We start from the raw sequence: 26,162 nt of genomic DNA on the forward strand, positions 1-26,162 counted from the left end.
CTTTACCCCAAACAGCTGCACTATCAGGTTACATAAGCACTCATTCGATAACGTGAGAACATGCGGACCAGATGTACATAAATGGGCACAACCACGTGACACATAAAATAGGTCATCATTCACTTTCGAACACAAACCGTCTACTATAATTCTTCTTCCTATACACTTCCTGATAAACTCAGTCACTGTATCAGTGTATTTGTCTATGTTATTGTCAGAGGCTACCCGGAACATATCACAGTCCGCGTGATCAAAACAATCTTGAAGCGTGGATTCTGATTGGTCAGACCAGCGTTGAATAGTCCTTAGCACGGGGACTTCCTGTTTGAATTTCTGCCTATACGAAGGGAGGAGCCAATATGGAGTCGTGGTAAGATTTCCCGAAGGGAGGGCCTTATCGAGTGTTTTAGCAGCACGAGTACTGCAGTCTGTGTTGTTAGAACTTCGGTAGCATTTTCTTCAAATTTGCTTTGTTAAAATCCCCAGCTACAATAAATGCAGCCACAGGATATGTGGTTTCCAGTTTGCATAAAGTCCACTCAAGCAATACATGATTTGGTCGTGTTCTCCCGCTCAGACGTTGCATGCATCAACCAATGGTTGCGTGCCATGTCATCGACTGTGTCACTGATGGACATATTGCTATAATATATGATATGGTTAGCTGATACGCAAAATACCTATCCAGGCGTTGTAAAATCTGGCAGGCATAAGTAACGCCTGGACAGAGGCTTGCGCCCAATGCCTTCACACAGTACACGAGCTTGCCTATTTCTCATCAGAAGGAACCATTAGACCAACTCCTTGAATGGCCTACTCCTTAAGTTTTTGAAAATATTGCTCAAAACATATTAGTTTACCCTTAAGCATGTGTACATTACTGTATTTATATGTGGGATATTGCTTCCTTAAGTGCTTCTTTAAATGAAACTATAGTGGCAGATAGACTTCCTAAGATTTACATATTGCAGTCAACTTGATCAATACAAAAGCTTTAAAGGGGCAGACTGGGATTGGTAAATATTTTTTTTTACTTGCAATCTGATGAAACCGCATATATGCACGTGCATGACGTTTACATCAGAGGCATGTGATCTGAATGGGATAATGTTTGGATGTGCACTGTATCTCATTCCAAAGTATTTATGTCCAGCAGAAAACATTTCAAATGGAAACAGTTGTTTTTTACATTATGCAATCCGTTTGATTATTTGAAATCCAGTGGCAACAAAAAGTTATTGAATGGATTAGACAAAAGTAGAAGGAATCTCACATTTGTGGCAGATAAAGGAAATTCCTCCATGTTAAACCACTGTCACGGCTCCTCCTCTGCAGTGTAGGGGCGGTTCCTCCTGCAGGCAGAGGAGGGTCATTAGTGATTGGAGCTGGCGTGATTGGAGCCACCTGGGCTCAGGGTATAAAACTGCTCCACTAACATCTCTCTTTCGCTCTCCCTGTTCCTCCAGGTATGATCCTGTTTTGTTTGTTCCCACACAGTCATGGTCACACATCCATGCACTTAACATACACCCTACATTATGACATTTCCACACCTCATTCCTTTTTCTTTGTTTAGAGTTAATAGATTTGTTTACAATAAAGAACCTTTTGAATTGGCCTGTTGATGATGTCCCCTCATTTTTACCACAGGCTATGAGCCGGCCTGTGACACCACTGAGTAAACAATTTTTGCATATCACTATGGTCATCTGACATGTCTATGGCATAATGTTCCCATTGAAAGGTTTGGCAAGGATTGTAATTGCAAATATTGAACACAGAAATTACATATGCAAAAGCCTTCAATGTATTCCACATTACTAAAGTAATCGAAAAGTGTTTACATGCTTCTTTACAGACTGGTTGAAAGACTAGCCAAGGTAATCCTCCGCTCTCTCCACTGGCTTCCAGTTGAAGCTCGCATCCGCTAGAAGACCATGGTGATTGCCTACGGAGCTGTGAAGGGAACGGCACCTCCATACCTTCAGGCTCTGATCAGGCCCTACACACAAACAAGGGCACTGCGTTCATCCACCACTGGCCTGCTGGCCCCCCTACCTCTGAGGAAGCACAGTTCCCGCTCAGCCCAGTCAAAACTGTTCGCTGCTCTGGCACCCCAATGGTGGAACAAGCTCCCTCACGACGCCAGGACAGCGGAGTCAATCACCACCTTCCGGAGACACCTGAAACCCCACCTCTTTAAGGAATACCTAGGATAGGATAAAGTAATCCTTCTAACCCCCCCTTTAAAAGATTTAGATGCACTATTGTAAAGTGGTTGTTCCACTGGATATCATAAGGTGAATGCACCATTTTGTAAGTCGCTCTGGATAAGAGCGTCTGCTAAATGACTTAAATGTAAATGTAAATGTAATTGATTTACTGTACCCACCTGGTATTATTAGATTGTATCCATAGAGCATGATAGAGGCTATTTTAGCCTAGACCATAGAGCCCCACATTGGAGGTGCCATAATACCCATAAAACTTAGCAGTCAAACAGAAATGGTTCCAATAGTTTTTCCACCATTCATTTTTTTTACTTGGGGATTTTAGAAACACTTAAAATAAGGGCTGTGTTTCGTGAAGGCTTACCCTGGCGTGACGTTTTGATAACCATGTATTAAAAAGAAAAATGCTATTGCAACCTCTCTGCAATAAGGAATTAAGACCAAAAGCTCAAGAGAAGTTTCAAGTATTTAATACCAAGGATACAGTCAGCTGTGTGCACACATTTAGAAAGTTCACAAAACATATTATACTCTTCCCTCCTTTTGGTCCCCACCCTCTTGTAGGTGTCACCTCCCCAGCTATACATTTTATGAACCCGATGAGTTTCCCTCCTTTCCCCCTGTGGAATGTCCATGGTCCTCTCTTGGTTTAGCTAGATGTCAGAATCACAACCTGTCCATCTTCATTGTCCTGGGCCTGACCCTGCTCTCTGATCCTAGGCAATTTCCTCTTTTCTGATTAGGTCAACCTTCCTAAATTAATGGCCTAAACTCCATTAATTCTCACAGTAATCATTCACTAAACAGGATACAAACTACAGTTAAACTTGAAACATGTTACATTTTAATAGAATCGATCACATGTAAATCTCTCTCGGATAAGGTGACTTTTATCAATATATTTGGCTCTCTTTACTCTCAGATTCGAAAATGCTAATTAGCATCAAAGTAGACCGTGCAAAACTACAAATCCCTGCAAGCTCCTGCACATCATCTCTAGCTGACACCTTTGCTTACAGGTATTGTGTCAATTTAAAACTTGAACAAGACCGTTAACAGTCCGTTTAAAGAAATGTTGCCAATTTATTCACTACATTTAGATAGTTAATACACATATTCTTACCTTTGCTTCGTTTCGGCAGTCTTGCCCAGATCATCATGGAATTTGTAGTTCTTTAACCACATTAGCAGCTAATTAACGTTTCATTTTTGGGGGGTAAATACAGGCAAATATATTGATAAGTCATCTTGTCCTAGAGAGATTTTCACGCAGTAGTGGAAAAAGTACCCAACTGTCATATTTGAGTAAATGTAAAGATACCTTAAAAGTAAAAGTCACCCAGTAAAATTCTACTTGACTAAAAGTCTAAAAAGTATTTGGTTTCAAATATACTTAAGTATCAAAAGTAAAAGTAGAAATCATTTCAAATTCCTTATATTAAGCAAACCAGAGCCTGCAGGAAGGGTACCACATGAGGGAGGATGTCTTCCTTGTAACGCACAGCGTTGAGATTGCCTGCAATGACAACAAGCTCAGTCCGATGATGCTGTTACATACCGCTCCAAATCAATCCCGCTCCAGAGTACAGGCCTCGGTCTAACGCTCATTCCTTCAACGATAAACGTGAATCCGACCATCACCCCCGGTGAGACAAAACCGTTACTCGTTAGTGAAGAGCACTTTTTGCCAGTCCTGTCTGGTCCAGCGACGGTGGGTTTGTGCCCATAGGCAACGTTGTTGCCGGTGATGTCTGGTGAGGACCTGCCTTACAACAGGCCTACAAGCCCTCAGTCTAGCCTCTCTCAGCCTATTGTGGACAGTCTGAGCACTGATGGAGGGATTGTGCGTTCCTGGTGTAACTCAGGCAGTTGTTGTTGCCATCCTGTACCTGTCCTGCAGGAGTGATGTTCGGATCCTGTGCAGGTGTTGTTACACATGGTCTGCCACTGCGAGGACAATCAGCTGTCCGTCCTGTCTCCCTGTAGCACTGTCTTAGGCGTCTCACAGTACTGACATCGCAATATATTGCCCTGGCCACATCTGCAGTCCTCATGCCTCATTGCAGCATGCCTAAGGCACGTTCACGCAGATGAGCAGGGACCCTGGGCATCTTTCTTTTGGCGTTTTTCAGAGTCATTAGATAGGCCTCTTGAGTGTCCTAAGTTTTCATAACTGTGACCTTAATTGCCTACCGTCTGTAAGCTGTTAGTGTCTTAACGTCCGTTCCACAGGTGCATGTTTATTAATTGTTTATGGTTCATTGAATAAGCATGGGAAACAGTGTTTAAACCCTTTACAATGAAGATCTGTGTAGTAACTTGGATTGTTACGAATTTTCTTTGAAAGACAGGGTCCTGAAAAAGAGACGTTTCTTTTTTTTTGCTGAGTTTATATATACAAACGTATGTGGACACCCCTTCAAATGTGTGCATTCAGCTATTTCAGCTACACCCGTTGCTGACAGGTGTATAAAATCAAGCACACAGCCATGTAATCTCCATAGACAAACATTGGCAATAGATTGGCCTTATAGCACCGTCATAGCATGCCACCTTTTCAAGAAGTCAGTTTGTCAAATTTCTGCCCTGCTAGAGCTGCACCGGTCAAGTGTAAGTGCTGTTATTGTGAAGTGGAAACGTCTAGGAGCAACAGCGGCTCAGCCGCGAAGTGGTAGGCCACACAAGTTCACAGAACGGGACCGCCGAGTGCTGAAGTGTGTAGTGCGTAAAAAACGTCTGTCCTCGGTTGCAACACTCACTACCGAGTTCCAAACTGCCTCTGGAAGCAACATCAGCACAAGAACTGTTCGTCTGGTTTTCATGGCCGAGCAGCCGTACACAAGCCTAAGATCACCATATGCAATGCCAAGCGTCAGCTGGAGTGGTGTAAAGCTGGCGGCAATTGGACTCTGGAGCAGTGGAAATGCCTTCTCTGGAGTGATGAATCACGCTTCTCCGTCTGGCAGTCCGACTGATGAATCTGGGTTTGGCGGATGCCAGGAGAACGCTACCTGCCCCAATGCAAGTGCCAACTGTAAAGTTTGGTGGAGGAGGAATAATGGTCTGGGGCTGTTTTTCATGGTTCGGGCTAGGTCTCTTAGTTCCAGTGAAGGGAAATCTTAATGCTACAGCATACAATGACATTCTAGATGATTCTGTGCTTCCAACTTTGTGGCAACAGTTTGGGGAAGGCCTTTTCCTGTTTCAGCATGACAATGCCGCCGTGCACAAAGCAAAGTCCATACATTAACGATTTGTCGAGATCAGTTTAGAAGAACTTGACTGGCCTGCACAAAGCCTTGACCTCAACCCCATTGAACACCCATGGGATGAATTGGAATGCCGACTGCGAGCCAGGCCTAATCACTCATCAGTGCCCGACCTCACTAATGCTCTTGTGGTTGAATGAAAGCAAGTCCCTTCAGCAATGTTCCAACAACTAGTGGAAGTCTTCCCATAAAAGTGGAGGCTGTTATAGCAGAAAAGGGGGACCAACTCCATATTAATGCCCATGATTTTGGAATGAGATGTTCGACAAGCAGGTATCCCACATACTTTTGGTTACTTAGTGCAAGTATTCACACCCAAGTCGATACGTTAGAATCACTTTTGGCAGCGATTACAGCTGAGTCTTTCTGGGTAAGTATTTAGGTTTGCCCTAACAAAGGGGTTAAACTTATTGGCTCAACCCTTTCATTTTTTATTAAATTTGTAAAATTGTCTAAAACATAATTCCACTTTGACATTATGGGGTACTGTGTGTAGACCAGTGACAAAAAATGTACATCCATTTTAAATTCATGCTGTAACAAGAAAATGTGGAAAAAGTCAAGGGGTGTGAATACTTTCTGAAGGTACTGTATACAGACCACACTATTGCCTCAATGTCATTATGATCAGTGGTGTCTTTAGTGAATGCAACCAATTCATACAGACATTGGATAAATTATCAGTGTAAATCTGTACAAGCAAATAGCATTAGTCACACAGAACTTGCTTTCCACAGTGCCGCTGGAATGCAGTATTGTCGTGTTAATAATGGTGACATTTTAGAAGACCTATACTTCCATGGACCAAGAATCATTATTTCAGGTTTAAGCTCATATACAGTGTCTTCACACCACAGGTGTCACATTTATTTGCTCCTGAACTTACTTAGATATGCCACAGCAAGAGGTGTGAAGACCTATGCAATTAATAAATCTTTGTTTTTTATTCATTTGAAAAGACTCCTGTAATTGTAATCCTTTTTAAGGTTAACATTTAAGGCAGCAAAATGTGACAACTGTGAAAGGAAGGGGTTTGAAGATTTTCACTAGGCATAAAATGTTACTATCTGAAAAAGTACATGAGCACTTTTTCCCTACATCTTTTTCTTCACTCTCCAGCATGGTCCTCCTGGCCTGTGAGAGGCAATGGTGAACCACTTCTTGTACTGCTTTCCTTCCTGAGGCTCTTCAGGCACTTGTCCAGTCTTTTGATGCACAGTGTCACGTCATCCCGTGTGATGCCAACAGCCGAGGCGGCGTTGAGATAGGGGTGTGGGTACGCCTCCGAGTGGGACATGAAGCCACAGAACATGTGACCGCTCACCATCTGTTTGTTACCAAGGGCAACCACCCTGAAAACAGACATTACCATTACCACACAGCCAAAGAGTAACTACAATGCTTATTATTATTACTACTGTTATTACAGGTACTTTTATTGTAATTGTTGGATTTGGTTCAAGTGGGGAGAGAGAACCTCTGGTTTTTGCAATGAGATCATGTGTTAATAATTACCCCCTTTTTTTTGTTTTCATCCGTTTATTTCAAATTTGTTTTGCAGCAATTGTCTTGAAACAAGCAAGTTTAAAAATGCTGCTTGGAAGAAACGCCCACAAAAGAGAAAGGGATAGCAAATGTATCCCATACTACAAAATTGCTTCCTGTTTGAACGAACATGCAAAGCTCATTAATATCTGAAAAGGGGAAAATGTTATTTCAGCTGTACTAGGCTATACGATTATTGTATGACAGATTCATTTCTTTAAAACATTGAAAATGAATGTGTTCACTTCCAGGAAAATAGGAGGTAACCCTGTGGTAATAGGACAAGGTGCTTTGACACTTGGAAGAAAAAAAAAATTCACAGCTGAAAGACCAAATTAATAATTTATGAGGATGTTTAAAAATATGTCCACCTTCCTTTTGTCTTCCTTGCCTCATCACAAACTATTAGGTGGGACCAGAATAAAAAAGAAAATGCATAAAAAGTTGCAATTGAATGTACTCTTGATAAACTCAACTTCATTCCTCCTTATCCAGGAACTGTATTCTAAACACATACAGTTGAAGTCAGAAGTTTACATACACTTAAGTTGGAGTCATTTAAACTAGTTTTTCAACCACTCCACAAATTTCTTGTTAACAAACTATAGTTTTGGCAAGTCGGTTAGGACATCTACTTTGTGCATGACAAGTAATTTTTCCAACAATTGTTTACAGACAGATTATTTCACTTATAATTCACTGTATCACAATTCTAGTGGGTCAGAGGTTTACATACACTAAGTTGACTCTACCTTTAAACAGCTTGGAATATTCCAGAAAATGATGTCATGGCTTTAGAAGCTTCTGATAGGCTAATTGACATCATTTGAGTCAATTGGAGGTGTACCTGTGGATGCATTTCAAGGCCTACCTTCAAACTCATTGCTTGACATCATGGGAAAATCGAAAGAAATCAGCCAAGACCTCAGAAAAATAATTGTAAACCTTCACAAGTCTGGCTCATCCTTGGGAGCAATTTACAAACGCCTGAAGGTACCACGTTCATCTGTACAAACAATAGTACGCAAGTATAAACACCATGGGACCACGCAGCTGTCATACCGCTCAGGAAGGAGACGCGTTCTGTCTCCTAGATATGATCGTACTTTGGTGCGAAAAGTGCAAATCAATCCCAGAACAACAGCAAAGGACCTTGTGAAGATGCTGGAGGAAACAGGTACAAAAGTATCTATATCCACAGTAAAACGAGTCCTATATCGACATAACCTGAAAGGCCGCTCAGCAAGGAAGAAACCACTGCTCCAAAACCGCCATAAAAAAAGCCAGACTACGGTTTGCAACTGCACATGGGGAAAAATATCGTACTTTTTGGAGAAATGTCCTCTGGTCTGATGAAACAAAAATATAACTGTTTGGCCATAATGACCATTGTTATGTTTGGAGGAAAAAGGGGGAGGCTTGCAAGCCGAACAACACCATCCCAACTGTGAAGCACGGGGGTGGCAGCATCATGTTGTGGGGGTGCTTTGCTGCAAGAGGGTCTGGCGCACTTCACAAAATAGATGGAAACATGAGGCGGGAAAATGATGTGGATATATTGAAGTAACATCTCAAGACATCAGTCAGGAAGTTAAAGCTTGGTCGCAAATGGGTCTTCCAAATGCACAATGACCCCAAGCATACTTCCAAAGTTGTGGAAGGGAATTTTTACTAGGATTAAATGTCATGAATTGTGAAAAACTAAGTTTAAATGTATTTGGCTAAGGTGTATGTAAACTTCCGACATCAACTGTATCAATCAGGATTTAGACAGGGACATAGTACCATCTCAGCTGCTTTCTTTGTTGATAATGTTATTGCATGCTCTTTAGATAATTTTTTTTTTTTTAAAAACATTTAAATAAAACAATTGTACTGTGGACTTTACTGCGTAGATTGTCCTCTAGTGGTACAATAACTACCTCTACGGATAGATCTTAATGTATAGTTGCTGCCATTTACTTTATGTTTGTATTCTTATATTTCATTATATCTTATTGTTGTTGCATTGTCGAGAAGGAACTTGCCTGTATACCATGCACATTCCATACGACTAATAACATTTGAAACTTCACTATTCCTAGAGGTCACAAAAGGTGTTCCTCAGGGGTCCATTTTAGGGACAGTTCTGTCCACGTTTTATATTACCGATATTGGTTCCTTAATGAAGAACTGTAAGCAACACTTTTATGCTGATGACACTGTGCTTCACTCTTCTGCCCCCTCTGTAAACCAGGATATATTTTACAAAGCTCTCCTGCAGAAACTACCATACTACCTCACATCGCTCATGACATACAGGAGAAATACCTCACTCGCGCCCATGAATGGCAATTTCTTTTAAACCCTTTTGTCCCTACTGACCTAGGTAAACCGGCTTTTAGTTTTTACATGCCCATAACTGGAATGTATTCAAAAATACCCTAAAATCAGACTCCCAAGTGTTTTTTGGTCACTTCAAGACATTAGTAAGAGACATGTTGAGGATTGTATTTTCTTTATTAATTTACAAATATGGCTGTTGTCTTGGTTTACTTGGACTGTTCTATCTACCAGTACTTGTTATTTTTATTTATATGCATTTTGTATGTTGTATTTTAAACTTGACAAAGTCTGGAAAACGGCACAAGTCCTCCCCCTACACAAAGATCCTTCTGACTTGGATAACTACCGTCCAATTTCCCTCGCCAACTCTCAGCTTATAACTTTTTTACCTTCTCATTCTATTCTTAATGAGCACCAATCTGGTTTTATCGCTGTTTCAGCGGCTACACTTGTCTTAAATGATGTGCTATAAAAATCATTGTGCAGCCTTATTTATTGACCTGTCAAAGGCGTTTGATACAGTTGACCATTTCATACTTGTTCAAAGGTTGTCTGAAATAGGCCTAGATCAGGCATCTTGCAATTGGTTCAAAAACAATCTAATGGACAGGACACAATGTGTGCTTACTGACGGTATCAAATGCAGTTTCCTCAATATTATAAAAGGTGTGCCGCAGGGGTCGATTTTGGCGATTTATATAAATAATATTAGTCTATCTGTTAAAACCTGTAACATTAATCTCTACCCAGATGATACAGTTATTTACTCCTGTGCCCACTCAGTGCAGCAGGCCATTCATGACCATCATGGTTTTGACTCAAAAAAAGAAATAATTGCATACTAATCTTAAACTAGTTCTAAATCCTAATAAAGCCACATTTATGTTGTCTCTAGGTGTTGTAATATTGACCCTGACGACATGTGTATTTGCACATTAAAGGGAGCCCAAATTGAGTAAGTTCTCCATTATAAGTAGTTCGGTATTTGGATTTACATTGAAAAACTGACTAAAAAAGCACAGAATTAAGATTGGTTTCTTTTATAGAAATAAATCCTGCCTCACTTTGGAAAGTAGAAGGAAGATTGTTCAAGCAATGCTTCTCCCAGTACTTGATTATGGTGATATAATCTACATGCATGCGGCAGCCTCTGTTTTAAAACCTTTAGACTCATTCTATCACTCAGCACTGCGTTTTATCACTGGGGACAATTTTCTTACACATCACTGCATTTTGTATAGTTCTGTTGGCTGGGAGTCTCTGACTACCAGAAGGGCCCCGCACTGGCTACTTTTTGTATACAAAGAGGTTCTTCAGAGACTCCCCCCACTACCTCAACTCACATATTAAATTGTCCCGCTGGTCTCCACTGAGCTGGGGAAAAAAACTTTGTTTGGCACAGCGGTCTAAGGCACTGCATGTCAGTGCTAGAGGCGTCACTACAGACCCTAGTTCGATTCCAGGCTGTATCACAACCGGCCGTGATTAGGAGTCCCATAGGGCGGCACACAATTGGCCCAGTGTCACCCGGGTTAGGACCTCATTGTAAATAAGAATTTGCCTAGTTAAATAATTACCTGGCCCCAGACACCTGCCTGGTGAACAGCATGGAGCCCAGTTGAGTCACAGACTTGCTGCTCTGTGTCTGGAGGCCATCCAGAGACATGGCTACATGAAAACATGCACAAACAAAAAGGTCAACACAACATTGGAATTCACAGGAAATGTACATCTTTTACTTTGTCATAAGTCCCCAATTTTACAGACATAGAAGCAATATTCACCCAGCATGCATCGAGCAGAAAAGTGCTGTGACATGCATACGCTAGCTTGTTTGAACTTTACTGGAGTTAAAGCTTTAGATTAATTGCAAGCTTACAAGGACTGACTATGGAGAGAAAATAGCTACTAATAGACATTTTGAAATATATTACCTTTCACTCTACACACTAAGTTGTAATGTAGAATGAAATTTGCATTGGGGTCAATCAAGCATGTTTAGATTTCGGATGTAGACAGCATTCGTAGAAACTTTCACACCACACAAATTTTGCTCCAATATTCCCATAGGATGCCCCAAACTAAGAATATCGTACCAATATGACATTTCAGGTGAATATTGTGTAATGTGAAAGGAACTTTACTCTGATTTAAGAATTGCAATACCTCAGATCCAGTAATTTAGGGCTAATCCAGAGATCTCTGGATGAACCTCTGGGCTAATTTCTTATCTCTGGATTAGCCCTAAATTACTGGATCTGAGGTATTGCAATTCTTAAGTGTGATAAGGGTTGTGTAAGAGGCATCTTAACCACTGCTATGGAGTTGTGTGCGCTGTATCTTCCCTAGTGATAGGGTTGTGTGAGGGTGTATCTTACCCAGTGATATGGGGTTGTGTGCGCTGTATCTTACCCAGTGATATGGGGTTGTGTGGGGTGTGCAGCAGTCTCTCCCCATGAGCCGCAGCAAGCCTTTTCAGCTCCTGTGCCAGGTAGGTGTACATCTCCTTCAGGCCATGCAAACAGAGATGGATATAAATAGCATTACACTCCCACTCTCTCCCTCAGCCTTATTTTAGCAGAGGGCTGTTTATTACTTATCTAGCAGTTTTCCTCTACGTAGACCAGTGTTTCTCAACCTCTGGTCTGTGACCGGCACCGGTCCCTGGGATGATGCTGACCAGTCCCTCAGATGGTTACCAGACTGATTTAGTCAGTTCTCAACTGCTAGTTTTCACTCCTTTTAACTCCCGTTCCCAAACTGTGCTAGCATTATAACAATAATACATTTATTTTATATAGCGCTTTTCATTACAAACAGAATACAGGTCACTTCAAAATAAATAGACCAATATAAATTTGGGGATCTATGCACCCTGATTAAGACAGTTTAGCTGTCAAAAGATTGTTGAATAGATTAATGCATCGGATCTACTAGTGTGCAGCTTTTCCTTTCTTTATAATGCCCGTTCAGTCTTGCCTGGTCTGACATTAAAGACACAATCCAGCTATTTTTTTTTTACTTTTCCTGTTGAAAAACAATATCCCAAGTATACAGTGCCTTCGGAAAGTATTCAGACCCCTTGACTTATTCCACATTTAGGTTATTTTGTCCCTACTGCCTCTGATCTGGCGGACTCACTAAACACATAAGCTTCGTGTTGGAGTGTTCCCCTAGCTATCCGTAAATTAACAAAAACAAACAAATTGTGCAGTTTGGTTAATATAAGCAATTTGAAATAATTTATAATTTTACTTTTAAAAGTATATTTTTGCAATTGCATTTACTTTTGATACTAAAGTATATTTAAAAGAAAATACTTTTAGACTTTTACTCAAGTAGTATTTCACTGGGTGAGTTTCTTTTCTATTAAGGTATCGTTTACTCAAGTATGACAATTGGGTACTTTTTCCACCACTGGTAGTGGCCAGATGGAAGCCACTCCACAGTAAAAGGCACATGACAGCCCGCTTGGAGTTTGCCAAAAGGCCAAAAGGCACCTAAACGACTCTGACTCTCCATGAGAAACAAGATTGAACTCTTTGGAATGAATAGTGGTGGCAGGATCATGCTGTGGGGATGTTTTTCAGCAGCAGGGACTGAGAGACTAGTCAGGATCCTTGAGTGGCACAGCCAAAGCCCGGACTTGAATCCGATCGAACATCTCTGGAGAGACCTGAAAATTGCTGTGCAGTGACGCTCCCCATCCAATCTGACAGAGATTGAGAGAATCTGCAGAGAAGAATGGGAGACACTTCCCAAATACAGGTGTGCCAGGCTTGTAGCGTCATAGCCAAGAAGACTTGAGGCTGTAATCGCTGCTAAAGGTGCTTCAACAAATTACTGAGTAAAGGGTCTGAATACTTATGTAAATGTGATATTTCAGTTTACTTTTAATAATACATTTGCAAAAATGTGTCATTATGTGGTAATTGTGTATAGATTGACGAGTGCAGTCAAGGGTTCTGAATACCTTCCGAATGCAGTGTATAATGTCCCACAGTTGACAATGTACGTCAGAGCAAAAACCAAGCCATGAGGTTGAAGGAATTGTCTGTAGAGCGCAGAGACAAAATTATGAACACCATCAATCTTATACTTTTTAACTATTTGGTCTTTAACCTTGCAACATCATTGGAACATCATTCCACCTGCCAATCAACATCGTCTCTCAAAGTTTGGTTGTGGCTGGCTAATCCCTTGTTGTACAGACTAGTATGGCAAGCAAGCAATTGTGAGAATGCATTTCATATAATGGAAAGGTTAATGCCTACTGACATGATTGCATCAATTGCCCGACTCTTTGAAAGTAGTGTAATGATTATATATTGCATTTGCGTACGTGATGAATGATGATCACTGGCAATTAACTGCAGTGATGGATTATTACCACATATCATGGAATACCTGTGTGTACGTCTATAAGGAAAAATGGCATGGAATTATATGATATGGATGGTTGAAACAATAGAAAGGTAGGGTGATGTATTTTCATCTGAAAAATGGGTGAAATTTGGAAGTATATATTTCTCTAGCACATCAAAGTTATGTTTGTTGTGTTGAGATTCACACCCGGTAAAAACCCTAGTCTATTGTGCAATATATTCCAAACTTCTAACTAAATACACCAGCGACACCATTTAGGAGATACAGATTGTGAGCATAGTGTTTCTGATCGGTTTGACAATTGTCTTCTAATGTATTTGTCTGGCTAAAATGCAATTTTTTTGCACATTTTGTGTTTGGTTTTCAGAAAAATGTAGCCTATTGAAAATGAAATGAAAAAACGACAAGGTCTAATAGATCTAACTTATGATGCGTGGATTTGATAGATTTATTCAATGTATTTTCGCTGTTATGAAAATAACTAATGTTAAACCCATGTAGTCAGGCAATCCCGCTCGCTTCAGAGCACATGCCTCACTAGGCTACATGACGTGAACGAGCGCGTGTCTCGTGCACTAAATGATGCCAGGTAAAAATGTAAGGATTCTGTGCCTTTCACCGCTGGGAGAGGACTGCAGATGTTTTATTATGTATGTATGAACCATACATTGACACTTCCGAGTCCAAAATAGGATGTAAATAACAAGGTTGTTTGCAATCCTCTGGAACGCCTCTAATAGGCTAGGACCTGGTAAAAAAAAACATTTAAACAAGGCAGAGAATAGTAGATATCCAAGATTTGAAGTTGGCAGTAGTAAACGTGGTGGTCATCCAGTATGTCAAATTTCTATTTTCTTGATCAAAGAAAAGAGTTGTAGGAAATAGTATGAAATTAATTTGTTAGAATGTTTTATCCCTGTTTGAGTTGAAAGTGTACTCTTTAGCTTTAGGATTATGTGTTCGCCATGCATCAATGAGGTTGTAATCAGAGAGTATATGCTGGAGAGCCTTGGTTGTGTATGGAATGCAGTTGGTCTTATTAGATTTGTCTCGCATGTCCAAAATGGCATTCATGTTTTCCCAATAACCAGATGCAATTCAGTTAATTCTAACAATATGCTGTTCAGAGCATCAAAATTATATGAATTCGGAGTATACACACTAATAAAAGGTAATTGTCTTTCCATTATGGATTCATTTAAGGAAAGTGATTCTGCCTTCTTGGTCTTCGCCTTAACCCAAGATGGTGATTGAGTTTCTTATGTATAATTATGATTACACCTTTAGTTTGGTTTGGGGCTGATGAAAAAGCAGCCAGTTTCTACAAATGTTTCCACATTCTATGTGCGTCCTTATGGAGCAGGTGTGTTTCTTGGAGCATTACTAAATCAATATGGTTTCTTGCTAGGATATGAAGAAAGCTGGAACGTTTATTAGGAACATTTTGGCCTTTCAAATTCCAAGATAATTTGTATTTTACCTTTCTGCCCCTGAACAAGGCAGTTAACCCACTGTTCCTAGGCCGTCATTGAAAATAAGAATTTGTTCTTAACTGACTTGCCTAGTTAAATAAATAATTCTTATTTTCAATGACGGCCTAGGAACAGTGGGTTAACTGCCTTGTTCAGGGGCAGAACGACAGATTTTTACCTTGTCAGCTCGGGAATTTGATCTTGCAACCTTTCGGTTACTAGTCCAACGCTCTAACCACTAGGCTACCTGCCGCCCAGCAAGTGGGATTGCCTGACTACATGGGAATAGCATTAGCATTGTTTTTCATAAAGGAACGTTATATTAATTATATAATTGTTATCTTTAGTGTTGACAAGCCCATGGATGTGTAACAAAAAGCAGGGCCCACAGGGAAACACACCCATTTTTTAAAACTTTATTTAACTAGGTAAGTCAGTTAAGAACAAATTCTTATTTTACAATGACGGCCTACCACGACCAAACCCTCCCCTAACTCGGATGATGCTGGGCCTGTTGTGCGCCTACAGCTACAGTATCCTATTTGACTGTTTAGGCTTGCATATCTGTTGTTATATTTACTTTTTCGGGTTGTTTTCTTCATTACCCACCCCGACTTATCCAGGTCTAACATTTTTTTGGTTATTTTGTTTTAGTTAATTTTGTAATACCTGCTAAGAGACTCCATTACAGGGAGGGAGGGGTCTTCTGGGTGGGGAACGACCAATGGAAGAATTTTTATTTAAGAATTTGTTCTTAACTGACTTGCCTGGTTAAATAAAGGTTAAATAAATATAAAAATGAGCAATAGCTCTTAATCCATTGTAATTTACTTTAAGCAATATGGTTTATATGACAAAGATACATTTGCCCTCCATTTTTATTAAGCATTTAACACTAGAACCGCTAAGACGGTCAAGAACTTAATTTAAATAAAAACATTGAACCCACCTGTCCTTGACTCTTCCTAAATATGTGTATTTTACACTCTAGCAGTGCCTTGAGACAAATATCATAGAACACAAAAACGTTGAGCATTTCATCCTCAAAGCAGCATGAAGTTGGACCCCCTGCCCTCCCCCCCTTCGTGCCAATGTCATTTGGTTGTGTTTATATAGGTCTTAGGAAACAGAATGTTAAATCTAAATATTTGAAAGAACATTACATTTTCCTTACTTTGTTACTGTAGGATATACAGCATGTAAAAAGGTTGGATGCCTTTGTTACAACTATGAAACAAAAAGCATGTGCGTTGGAACACAGTAAGTGTATTTTTGACAAATAAAATACCCAAACCACCGAGACGCACGGTCAGTAAGATGCGCGGTCAATTAAGAAAATATCAGTAGCCTAAACATCGAAAGCCAAGTGAACAAACAGATCACCGACCATTTCGAATCCCACAGTACCTTCTCCGCTATGCAATCTGGTTTCCGAGCTGGTCACGGGTGCACCTCAGCCACGTCAAGGTCCTAAACGATATCATAACCGCCATCGACAAAAGACAGTACTGTGCAGCCATCTTCATCGACCTGGCCAAGGCATTTGACTCTGTCAATCACCGTATTCTTATCGGCAGACTCAACCGCCTTGGATTCTCTAACGACTGCAATGCCTAGTTCACTAACTACTTCTCTGAGAAAGTTCAGTGTGTCTAATCGGAGTGCCTGTTGTCCGGACACAGTGTTCCGTGTCCGGACACAGTGTTCAATTCTCGGGCCGACTCTTTTCTCTGTATATATCAATGATGTCACTCTTGCTGCGGGTGATTCTTTGATCCACCTCTACGCAGACGACACCTTTCTGTATACATCTGGCCTTTCTTTGGACACTGTGTTAACAAACCTCCAAATGAGCTTCAATGCCATACAACACTCCTTCCGTGGCCTTCAACTGCTCTTAAAATGCTAGTAAAACGAAACCCATGCTCTTCAACCGATCACTGCCCGCACCCGCCAGCCTGACTAGCATCACTACTCTGAACGGTTCTGACATAGAATATGTGGACAACTATAAATACCTAGGTGTCTGACTAGACTGTAAACTCTCCTTCCAGACTCACATTAAACATCTCCAATCCAAAGTTAAATCGGCTTCCTATTTCGCAACAAAGCCTCCTTCACTCATGCTGCCAAACTTACGCTCGTAAAACTGACTATCCTACCGTTCCTTGACTTCGGCGATGTCATTTACAAAATAGCCTCCAACACTCTACTCAGCAAATTGGATGCAGTCTGTCACAGTGCCACCCGTTTTGTCACCAAAGCCCCATATACTACCCACCACTACGATCTGTATGCTCTTGTTGGCTGGTCCTCGCTACATATTTGTCGCCAAACCCACTGGCTCCAGGTCATCGATAAGTCTTTGCTAGGTATAGTGTTATATAGTGTTCCGGAACTCCAATTTGAGCAGCAGCAGCTGAAAAATGAGCTCCTACAAATATTGAAATTTACATGGTTTTTAGAGTGAAGTACATCGGAAAAAAGCAAAAGAAAACTGCAAGACTGAATAGGAGAAAAAACAAGCAACAAACAAAGAAGATAGGCTTTTGAAAAATAACTATTTTTCATAAAATTGTAGTTATCTTAGCTAGCTGAATTGTTTACCAGTTGCTAAGCAGTTGCTAGGGACTCTTTTGGAAGAAGCTAGCTAGCTAACGAAGAACAACAAAGAATATCTAGTTAACAGAAGAAAAGAAAGAGAAAATCAGGACAGAAGAAAAAGGATATCAAAGTGAAACAGTTCTCTAAAGACACAGGAGACAATAATACAAGAAACAACACTTCTGTAGCTTGTCAACTATGTGTCTGTCTATCCCTGTTCTCTCCTCTCTGCACAGGCCATACAAACGCTTCACACCGCGTGGCCGCTGCCACTCCAACCTGGTGGTCCCAGCGCGCACGACCCACGTGGAGTTCCAGGTCTCCGGCAGCCTCTGGAACTGCCGGTCTGCAGCCAACAAGGCTGAGTTCATCTCAGCCTATGCTACCCTCCAGTCCCTAGACTTCCTGGCGCTGACGGAAACATGGATTACCACAGATAACACTGCTACTCCTACTGCTCTCTCTTCGTCTGCCCACGTGTTCTCGCATACCCCTAGAGCATCGAGCCAGCGGGGTGGTGGCACTGGAATCCTCATCTCTCCCAAGTGGACATTCTCTCTTTCTCCCCTGACCCATCTGTCTATCTCCTCATTTGAATTCCATGCTGTCACAGTTACTAGCCCTTTCAAGCTTAACATCCTTATCATTTATCGCCCTCCAGGTTCCCTTGGAGAGTTCATCAATGAGCTTGACGCCTTGATAAGTTCCTTTCCTGAGGATGGCTCACCTCTCACAGTTCTGGGTGACTTTAACCTCCCCACGTCTACCTTTGACTCATTCCTCTCTGCCTCCTTTCCACTCCTCTCCTCTTTTGACCTCACCCTCTCACCTTCCCCCCCTACTCACAAGGCAGGCAATACGCTTGACCTCATCTTTACTAGATGCTGTTCTTCCACTAATCTCATTGCAACTCCCCTCCAAATCTCCGACCACTACCTTGTATCCTTTTCCCTCTTGCTCTCATCCAACACTTCTCACTCTGCCCCTACTCGGATGGTATTGCGCCGTCCCAACCTTCGCTCTCTCTCTCCCGCTACTCTCTCCTCTTCCATCCTATCATCTCTTCCCTCTGCTCAAACCTTCTCCAACCTATCTCCTGATTCTGCCTCCTCAACCCTCCTCTCCTCCCTTTCTGCATCCTTTGATTTTCTCTGTCCCCTATCCTCCAGGCCGGCTCGGTCCTCCCCTCCTGCTCCGTGGCTCGACGACTCACTACGAGCTCACAGAACAGGGCTCCGGGCAGCCGAGCGGAAATGGAGGAAAACTCGCCTCCCTGCGGACCTGGCATCCTTTCACTCACTCCTCTCTACATTCTCCTCTTCTGTCTCTGCTGCTAAAGCCACTTTCTACCACTCTAAATTCCAAGCATCTGCCTCTAACCCTAGGAAGCTCTTTGCTACCTTCTCCTCCCTCCTGAATCCTCCTCCCCCTCCCCCCCCCTCCTCCCTCTCTGCGGATGACTTCGTCAACCATTTTGAAAAGAAGGTTGACGATATCCGATCCTCGTTTGCTAAGTCAAACGACACCGCTGGTCCTGCTCACACTGCCCTACCCTGTGCTTTGACCTCTTTCTCCCCTCTCTCTCCAGATGAAATCTCGCGTCTTGTGACGGCCGGCCGCCCAACAACCTGCCCACTTGACCCTATCCCCTCCTCTCTTCTCCAGACCATTTCCGGAGACCTTCTCCCCTTCCTCACCTCGCTCATCAACTCATCCTTGACCGCTGGCTACGTCCCTTCCGTCTTCAAGAGAGCGAGAGTTGCACCCCTTCTGAAAAAACCTACACTCGATCCCTCCGATGTCAACAACTACAGACCAGTATCCCTTCTTTCTTTTCTCTCCAAAACTCTTGAACGTGCCGTCCTTGGCCAGCTCTCCTGCTATCTCTCTCAGAATGACCTTCTTGATCCTAATCAGTCAGGTTTCAAGACTGGGCATTCAACTGAGACTGCTCTTCTCTGTGTCACGGAGGCTCTCCGCACTGCTAAAGCTAACTCTCTCTCCTCTGCTCTCATCCTTCTAGACCTATCTGCTGCCTTTGATACTGTGAACCATCAGATCCTCCTCTCCACCCTCTCCGAGTTGGGCATCTCCGGCGCGGCCCACGCTTGGATTGCGTCCTACCTGACAGGTCGCTCCTACCAGGTGGCGTGGCGAGAATCTGTCTCCGCACCATGCGCTCTCACCACTGGTGTCCCCCAGGGCTCTGTTCTAGGCCCTCTCCTATTCTCGCTATACACCAAGTCACTTGGCTCTGTCATATCCTCACATGGTCTCTCCTATCATTGCTATGCAGACGACACACAATTAATCTTCTCCTTTCCCCCTTCTGATAACCAGGCGGCGAATCGCATCTCTGCATGTCTGTCAGACATATCAGTGTGGATGACGGATCACCAGCTCAAGCTGAACCTCGGCAAGACGGAGCTGCTCTTCCTCCCGGGGAAGGACTGCCCGTTCCATGATCTCGCCATCACGGTTGACAACTCCCTTGTGTCCTCCTCCCAGAGTGCTAAGAACCTTGGCGTGATCCTGGACAACACCCTGTCGTTCTCCACTAACATCAAGGCGGTGACCCGATCCTGTAGGTTCATGCTCTACAACATTCGCAGAGTACGACCCTGCCTCACACAGGAAGCGGCGCAGGTCCTAATCCAGGCACTTGTCATCTCCCGTCTGGATTACTGCAACTCGCTGTTGGCTGGGCTCCCTGCCTGTGCCATTAAACCCCTACAACTCATCCAGAACGCCGCAGCCCGTCTGGTGTTCAACCTTCCCAAGTTCTCTCACGTCACCCCGCTCCTCCGCTCTCTCCACTGGCTTCCAGTTGAAGCTCGCATCCGCTACAAGACCATGGTGATTGCCTACGGAGCTGTGAAGGGAACGGCACCTCCATACCTTCAGGCTCTGATCAGGCCCTACACCCAAACAAGGGCACTGCGTTCATCCACCACTGGCCTGCTGGCCCCCCTACCTCTGAGGAAGCACAGTTCCCGCTCAGCCCAGTCAAAACTGTTCGCTGCTCTGGCACCCCAATGGTGGAACAAGCTCCCTCACGACGCCAGGACAGCGGAGTCAATCACCACCTTCCGGAGACACCTGAAACCCCACCTCTTTAAGGAATACCTAGGATAGGATAAAGTAATCCTTCTAACCCCCCCCCCCCCCCTTAAAATATTTAGATGCACTATTGTAAAGTGGTTGTTCCACTGGATATCATAAGGTGAATGCACCATTTTGTAAGTCGCTCTGGATAAGAGCGTCTGCTAAATGACTTAAATGTAAATGTATAGCTCCACCTTATCTCAGCTCACTGGTCACCATAGCAACACCCACCCATAGCACACGCTCCATCAGGTATATTTCACTGGTCATCCCCAAAGCCACCTCTGCCTTTCCTTCCAGTTCTCTGCTGCCAATGACTGGAACGAATTGCAAAAATCACTTAAGTTGGAGACTTACAGTTGAAGTTGGAAGTTTACATACACTTAGGTTGGAGTCATTAAAACTCATTTTTCAACCACTCCAGAAATTTCTTGTTAACAAACTATAGTTTTAGGAAGTCGGTTAGGACATCTACTTTGTGGATGACAAGTAATATTTCCAACAATTGTTTACAGACAGATTATTTCACTTATAATTCACTGTATCACAATTCCAGTGGGTCAGAAGTTTACATACACTAAGTTGACTGTGCCTTTAAACAGCTTGGAAAATGCCAGAAAATGATGTCATGGCTTTAGAAGCTTCTGATAGGCTAATTGACATCATTTGAGAAGTCAATTGGAGGTTTACCTGTGGATGTATTTCAAGGCCTACCTTCAAACTCTGTGCCTCTTTTCTTGACATCATGGGGAAATCAACCAAGACCTCAGAAAAAGAGGAACTTGGTCAAGAAGGTGACCAAGAACCCGATGGTCAGTTTGGAAGCACCAAGACTTCCTAGATCTGGCCGCCCGGCCAAACTGAAAAATCGGTGGAAAAGGGCCTTGGTCAGGGATGTGACCAAGAACCCGATGGTCAATCTGACAGAGCTCTAGAGTTCCTCTACGGAGATGGGAGAACCTCCCAGAAGGACAACCAGCACTCCAGCAATCAGGCCTTTATGGTAGCGTGGCCAGACGGAAGCCACTCCTCAGTAAAATGCACGACAGCCCGCTTGGAATTTGCAAAAAGGCACCTAAAGGACTCTGAAACAAGATTATCTGGTCTGATGAAACCAAGATTGAACTCTTTGTGACGCTTTGCATTGCCATCTGGAGGAAACCTGGCACCATCCCTAACGTGAAGCATGGTGGTGGCAGCATCATGCTGTCGGGATGTTTTTCAGCGGCAAGGATTGGGAGACTAGTCAGGATTGAGTGAAAGATGAACGGAGCAAAGTAGAGAGAGATCCTTGATGAAAACCTGCGCCAGAGCAATCAGGACCTCTGAATGGGGCGAAGGTTCACCTTCCAACAGGGCAATGTCCCTAACACACAGCCAAGACAAAGTAAGAGTGGCTTCGGGACAAGTCTCTTAATGTCCTTGAGTGGCCAAGCCAGAGCCCGGACTTGAACCCGATCGAACATCTCCGTAAAGACCTGAAAATAGCTGTGCAGCGTCTTTCCCCATTCAACCTGACAGAGCTTGAGAGGATCTGTAGAGAATAATGGGAGAAACTCCCCAAATATAGGTGTGCCAAGCTTGTAGCGTCATACCCAAGAAGACTGAAGGCTGTAATCACTGCCAAAGGTGCTTCAACAAGGTAGTGAGTAAAGGTCGGAATACTTATGTAAATGTGATTTCAGTTTCTTATTCTTAATTCATTTGAAAAAAAATCTAAAAACCTGTTTCTGCTTTGTCATTTTGGGGTAGTGTGTGTATATTGATGAGGGAAAAACAACTATTTAATCAATTTTAGAGTAAGGGTGTAACGTAACAAAATGTGGAAAAGTCAAGGGCTCTGAATACTTTCTTAATGCACCGTACCATCTTCAATATTTGTAAGAAGGTGAAGCTGACGCCGGAAGAAATGGCAGCTGTTTTATGGGCGCTTAACCAATTGTGCTATGTTGTTTTTTTTGTTGCGTTATTTGTAACTTATTTTGTACGTAATGTTTCTGCCACCATATCTTAAGGCAAAAAAATTGTTCTGGATATCAGGACAGCGATCACACACCTCGGATGAGACAAAGATTTTTTTTTTCTTCAACAAGCAGGACGCACAGTATGTACTTCAGACACCCAACAAGGCCGAAATCCCCATCATTGGCAAGAGAAAGAAACGCGGTATAGGACACAGGGCGGTGCCTCTTAAGGATCCGCCGACGGCGAGTGGGAAAACTGACTTTACCATCAATATTACTTGCCAACGTACAATCATTGGACAATAAATTAGACGAGGTACGATCACGAATATCCTACCAACGGGACATCAAAAACTGTAATATCTTATGTTTCACCGAAACGTGGCTGAACGACGACATAGAAAACATTCAGCCAGCGGGATATACGCTGCACCAGCTAGACAGAACAGCACACGCCGGAAAGACGAGGGGGGGTGCATATTTGTAGACAACAGTTAGTGCACAAAATTGCTCGACTAAAGTAGAGAATCACATGATAAGCTGTAGACCACACTACCTAAAACACAGCGAGCAGGCCTTTCTAATCGACCTGGCCCGGGTATCCTGGAAGGATATTGACATCATCCCGTCAGTAGAGGATGCCTGGTTATTCGATAAAAGTCCTCACCATCTTAAATAAGCATGCCCCATTCAAAAAATGTAGAACTAAGAACAGATATAGCCCTTGGTTCACTCCAGACTTAACTGTCCTTGACCAGCAAAAAAACATCCTGTGACGTACTGCATTAGCATCGAATAGCCTCCGTGATATGCAACTTTCAAGGAACTTAGGAACCAATATACACAGGCAGTTAGGAAAGCAAAGGCGTTTTCAAACAGAAATTTGCATCCTGTAGCACAAATTCCCAAAAGTTTTGGAACACTGTAAAGTCCAGGATAAGAGCACCTCCCAGCTGCCCACTGCACTGAGGCTAGGAAACACTGTCACCACCGATAAATCTATGATAATCGAGAAGTTCAATAAGCATTTTTCTACGGCTGGCCATGCTTTCCACCTGGCTACCCCTACCCAGGCCAACAGCTCTGCACCCCCCGCAGCAATTTGCCCAAGACCCCCTTTTCTCATTCACCCAAATCCAGATAGATGATGTTCTGAAAGAGCTGCAAAATCTGGACCCCTACAAATCAGCTGGGCTAGACAATCTGGAACTTCTCTTTCTAAAATTATCCGCCGCAATTGTTACAACCCCTATTAGTAGACTGTTCAACCTCTCTTTCGTATCGTTTGAGATCCCCAAAGATTGGAAAGCTGACGCGGTCATCCCCCTCTTCAAAGGGGGAGACACTCTAGACCCAATCTGTTACAGAGCCATATCTATCCTGCCCTGCCTTTATAAAGTCTTCGAAAGCCAAGTTAACAGATCACCAACCATTTCGAATCCCACCGTACCTTCTCCGCTATGCAACCTGGTTTCCGAGCTGGTCACGGGTGCAGCTCAGCCACACTCAAGGTACTAAATGATATCATAACCGCCATCGATAAAAGACAGTACTGTGCAGCCATCTTCATCGACCTGGCCAAGGCTTTCAACTCTGTCAATCACCACATTCTTATCGGCAGACTCAACAGCCTTGGTTTCTCAAATGACTGCCTCGCCTGGTTCACTAACTACTTCTCAGATAGAGTTCAGTGTGTCAAATTGGAGGGCCTGTTGTCAGGACCTCTGGCAGTCTCTATGGGGGTGCCACAGTGTTCAATTCTCGGGCCGACTCTTTTGACTACATATATCAATGATGTCGCTCTTGCTGCTGGTGATTCTCTGATCCACCTCTACACAGACAACATTCTGAACACAGGGTCCAAAGAAGGGCCAGAAGTGTAAACAAACTTCCAAACCAGCTTCAATGCCATACAACACTCCTTCCGTGGCCTCCAACTGCTCTTAAATGCTAGTAAAATTAAATGCATGCTCTTCAACCGATCGCTGCCCGCACCCGCCTGGCCGACTAGCATCACTACTCTGGACGGTTCTGACTTAGATATTTGTAGTTGACCACATATTCTAGGTGTCTGGCTAGACTGCAAACTCTCCTTCCAGACTCACATTAAGCATGTCCAATCCCAAATTAAATCTAGAATTGGCTTTGTATTTCGCAACAAAGTTTCCTTCACTCATGCTACCAAACATACCCTCGTAAAACTGACTATCCTACCGATCCTTGACTTCGGCGATGTCATCTACAAAATAGCCTCCAACATTCTACTCAGCAAATTGGAGTCTATCACAGTGCCATCCGTTTGTCACCAAAGCCCCATACACTACCCACCACTGCAACCAGTATGCTCTCATTGGCTGGCCCTCGCTTCATATTCGTCGCCAAACCCACTGGCTCCAGGTCATCTATAAGGCTTTGCTAGGTATAGCTCCGCCGTATCTCTTATCTCCCGTCTTTCCTTACAGTTCTCTGCTGCCAATGACTGGAACGAATTGCAAAAATCACTGAAGCTGGAAACATATCTCCCTCACTAACTTTAAGCATCAGCTGTCAGAGCAGCTTACCGATCACTGCACCTGTACGTTTGTTTATCCCATGTGTAAATCGTGTTGTTTTTGTCGAACTACTCTGCTTTATCTGGGCCGGGTCGCAGTTGTAAACGAGAACTTGTTCTCAACTGGACTACCTGGTTAAATAAAAAGTGAAATAAAATGTTAAAATGTAAAAAGAAAATTGCCAAGAGAGTTTATCTATTTTTTCGTGGCTGTTTATTTACCACCACAGACGGACGCTGGCACTAAGACTGCACTGAGTCAGCTGTATAAGGAAATAAGCAAACTGCTCACCCAGAGGCGGCGCTCCTAGTGGCCAGGGACTTTAATGCAGAGAAACTTAAATCAGTGTTAGCAAATTTCTATTAGCATGTTAAATGGGCAACCAGAGGGAGAAAAAACATCTATATCACCTTTACTCCACACACAGAGACACGTACAAAGCTCTCCCTCGCCCTCCACTTGACAAATCTGACCATAATTCTATCCTCCTGATTCCTGCTTACAACCAAAAAAATTAAAGCAGCAAGCACCAGTGACTCGGTCTATAAAAAAAAGTGGTCAGATGAAGCAGATGGTAATCTATAGGACTGTTTTGCGATGGCATGGAGGAGTACATCACATCAGTCACTGGCTTCATCAATAAGTGCATCGAGGACATCGTCCCCACAGTCACTGTATGTACATACCCCAACTAGAAGCCATGGATTAC

At 42.9% G+C, this 26,162-nt stretch overlaps 1 protein-coding gene across 3 annotated transcripts in view; it reads right to left on the reverse strand.

The window, feature by feature from the left end:
- Nucleotides 1–6,118: 6,118 nt before the first annotated feature.
- sepsecs (Sep (O-phosphoserine) tRNA:Sec (selenocysteine) tRNA synthase) overlaps nt 6,119–26,162 on the reverse strand; it is a 46,564-nt gene continuing 26,520 nt past the window's right edge. For 2 of the 3 annotated variants that reach the window (XM_014207463.3, XM_014207464.2), the window contains exons 10-12: nt 11,783–11,876; nt 10,948–11,038; nt 6,119–6,852 (exon numbers count right to left, since the gene is read on the reverse strand). In XM_014207463.3, coding sequence (XP_014062938.1) covers nt 6,609–6,852; nt 10,948–11,038; nt 11,783–11,876 — 429 coding nt within the window. In that variant the 3' untranslated portion in view covers nt 6,119–6,608. Of the gene's footprint in view, nt 6,853–10,947; nt 11,039–11,748; nt 11,877–26,162 lie in introns of all 3 variants that reach the window. The other variant, XM_014207465.3, reaches the window with a different exon arrangement.

The sequence above is a fragment of the Salmo salar genome, chromosome 07 (assembly GCF_965601325.2).
Source record: "Salmo salar chromosome 07, fSalSal1, whole genome shotgun sequence".
NCBI lineage: Eukaryota > Metazoa > Chordata > Actinopteri > Salmoniformes > Salmonidae > Salmo > Salmo salar.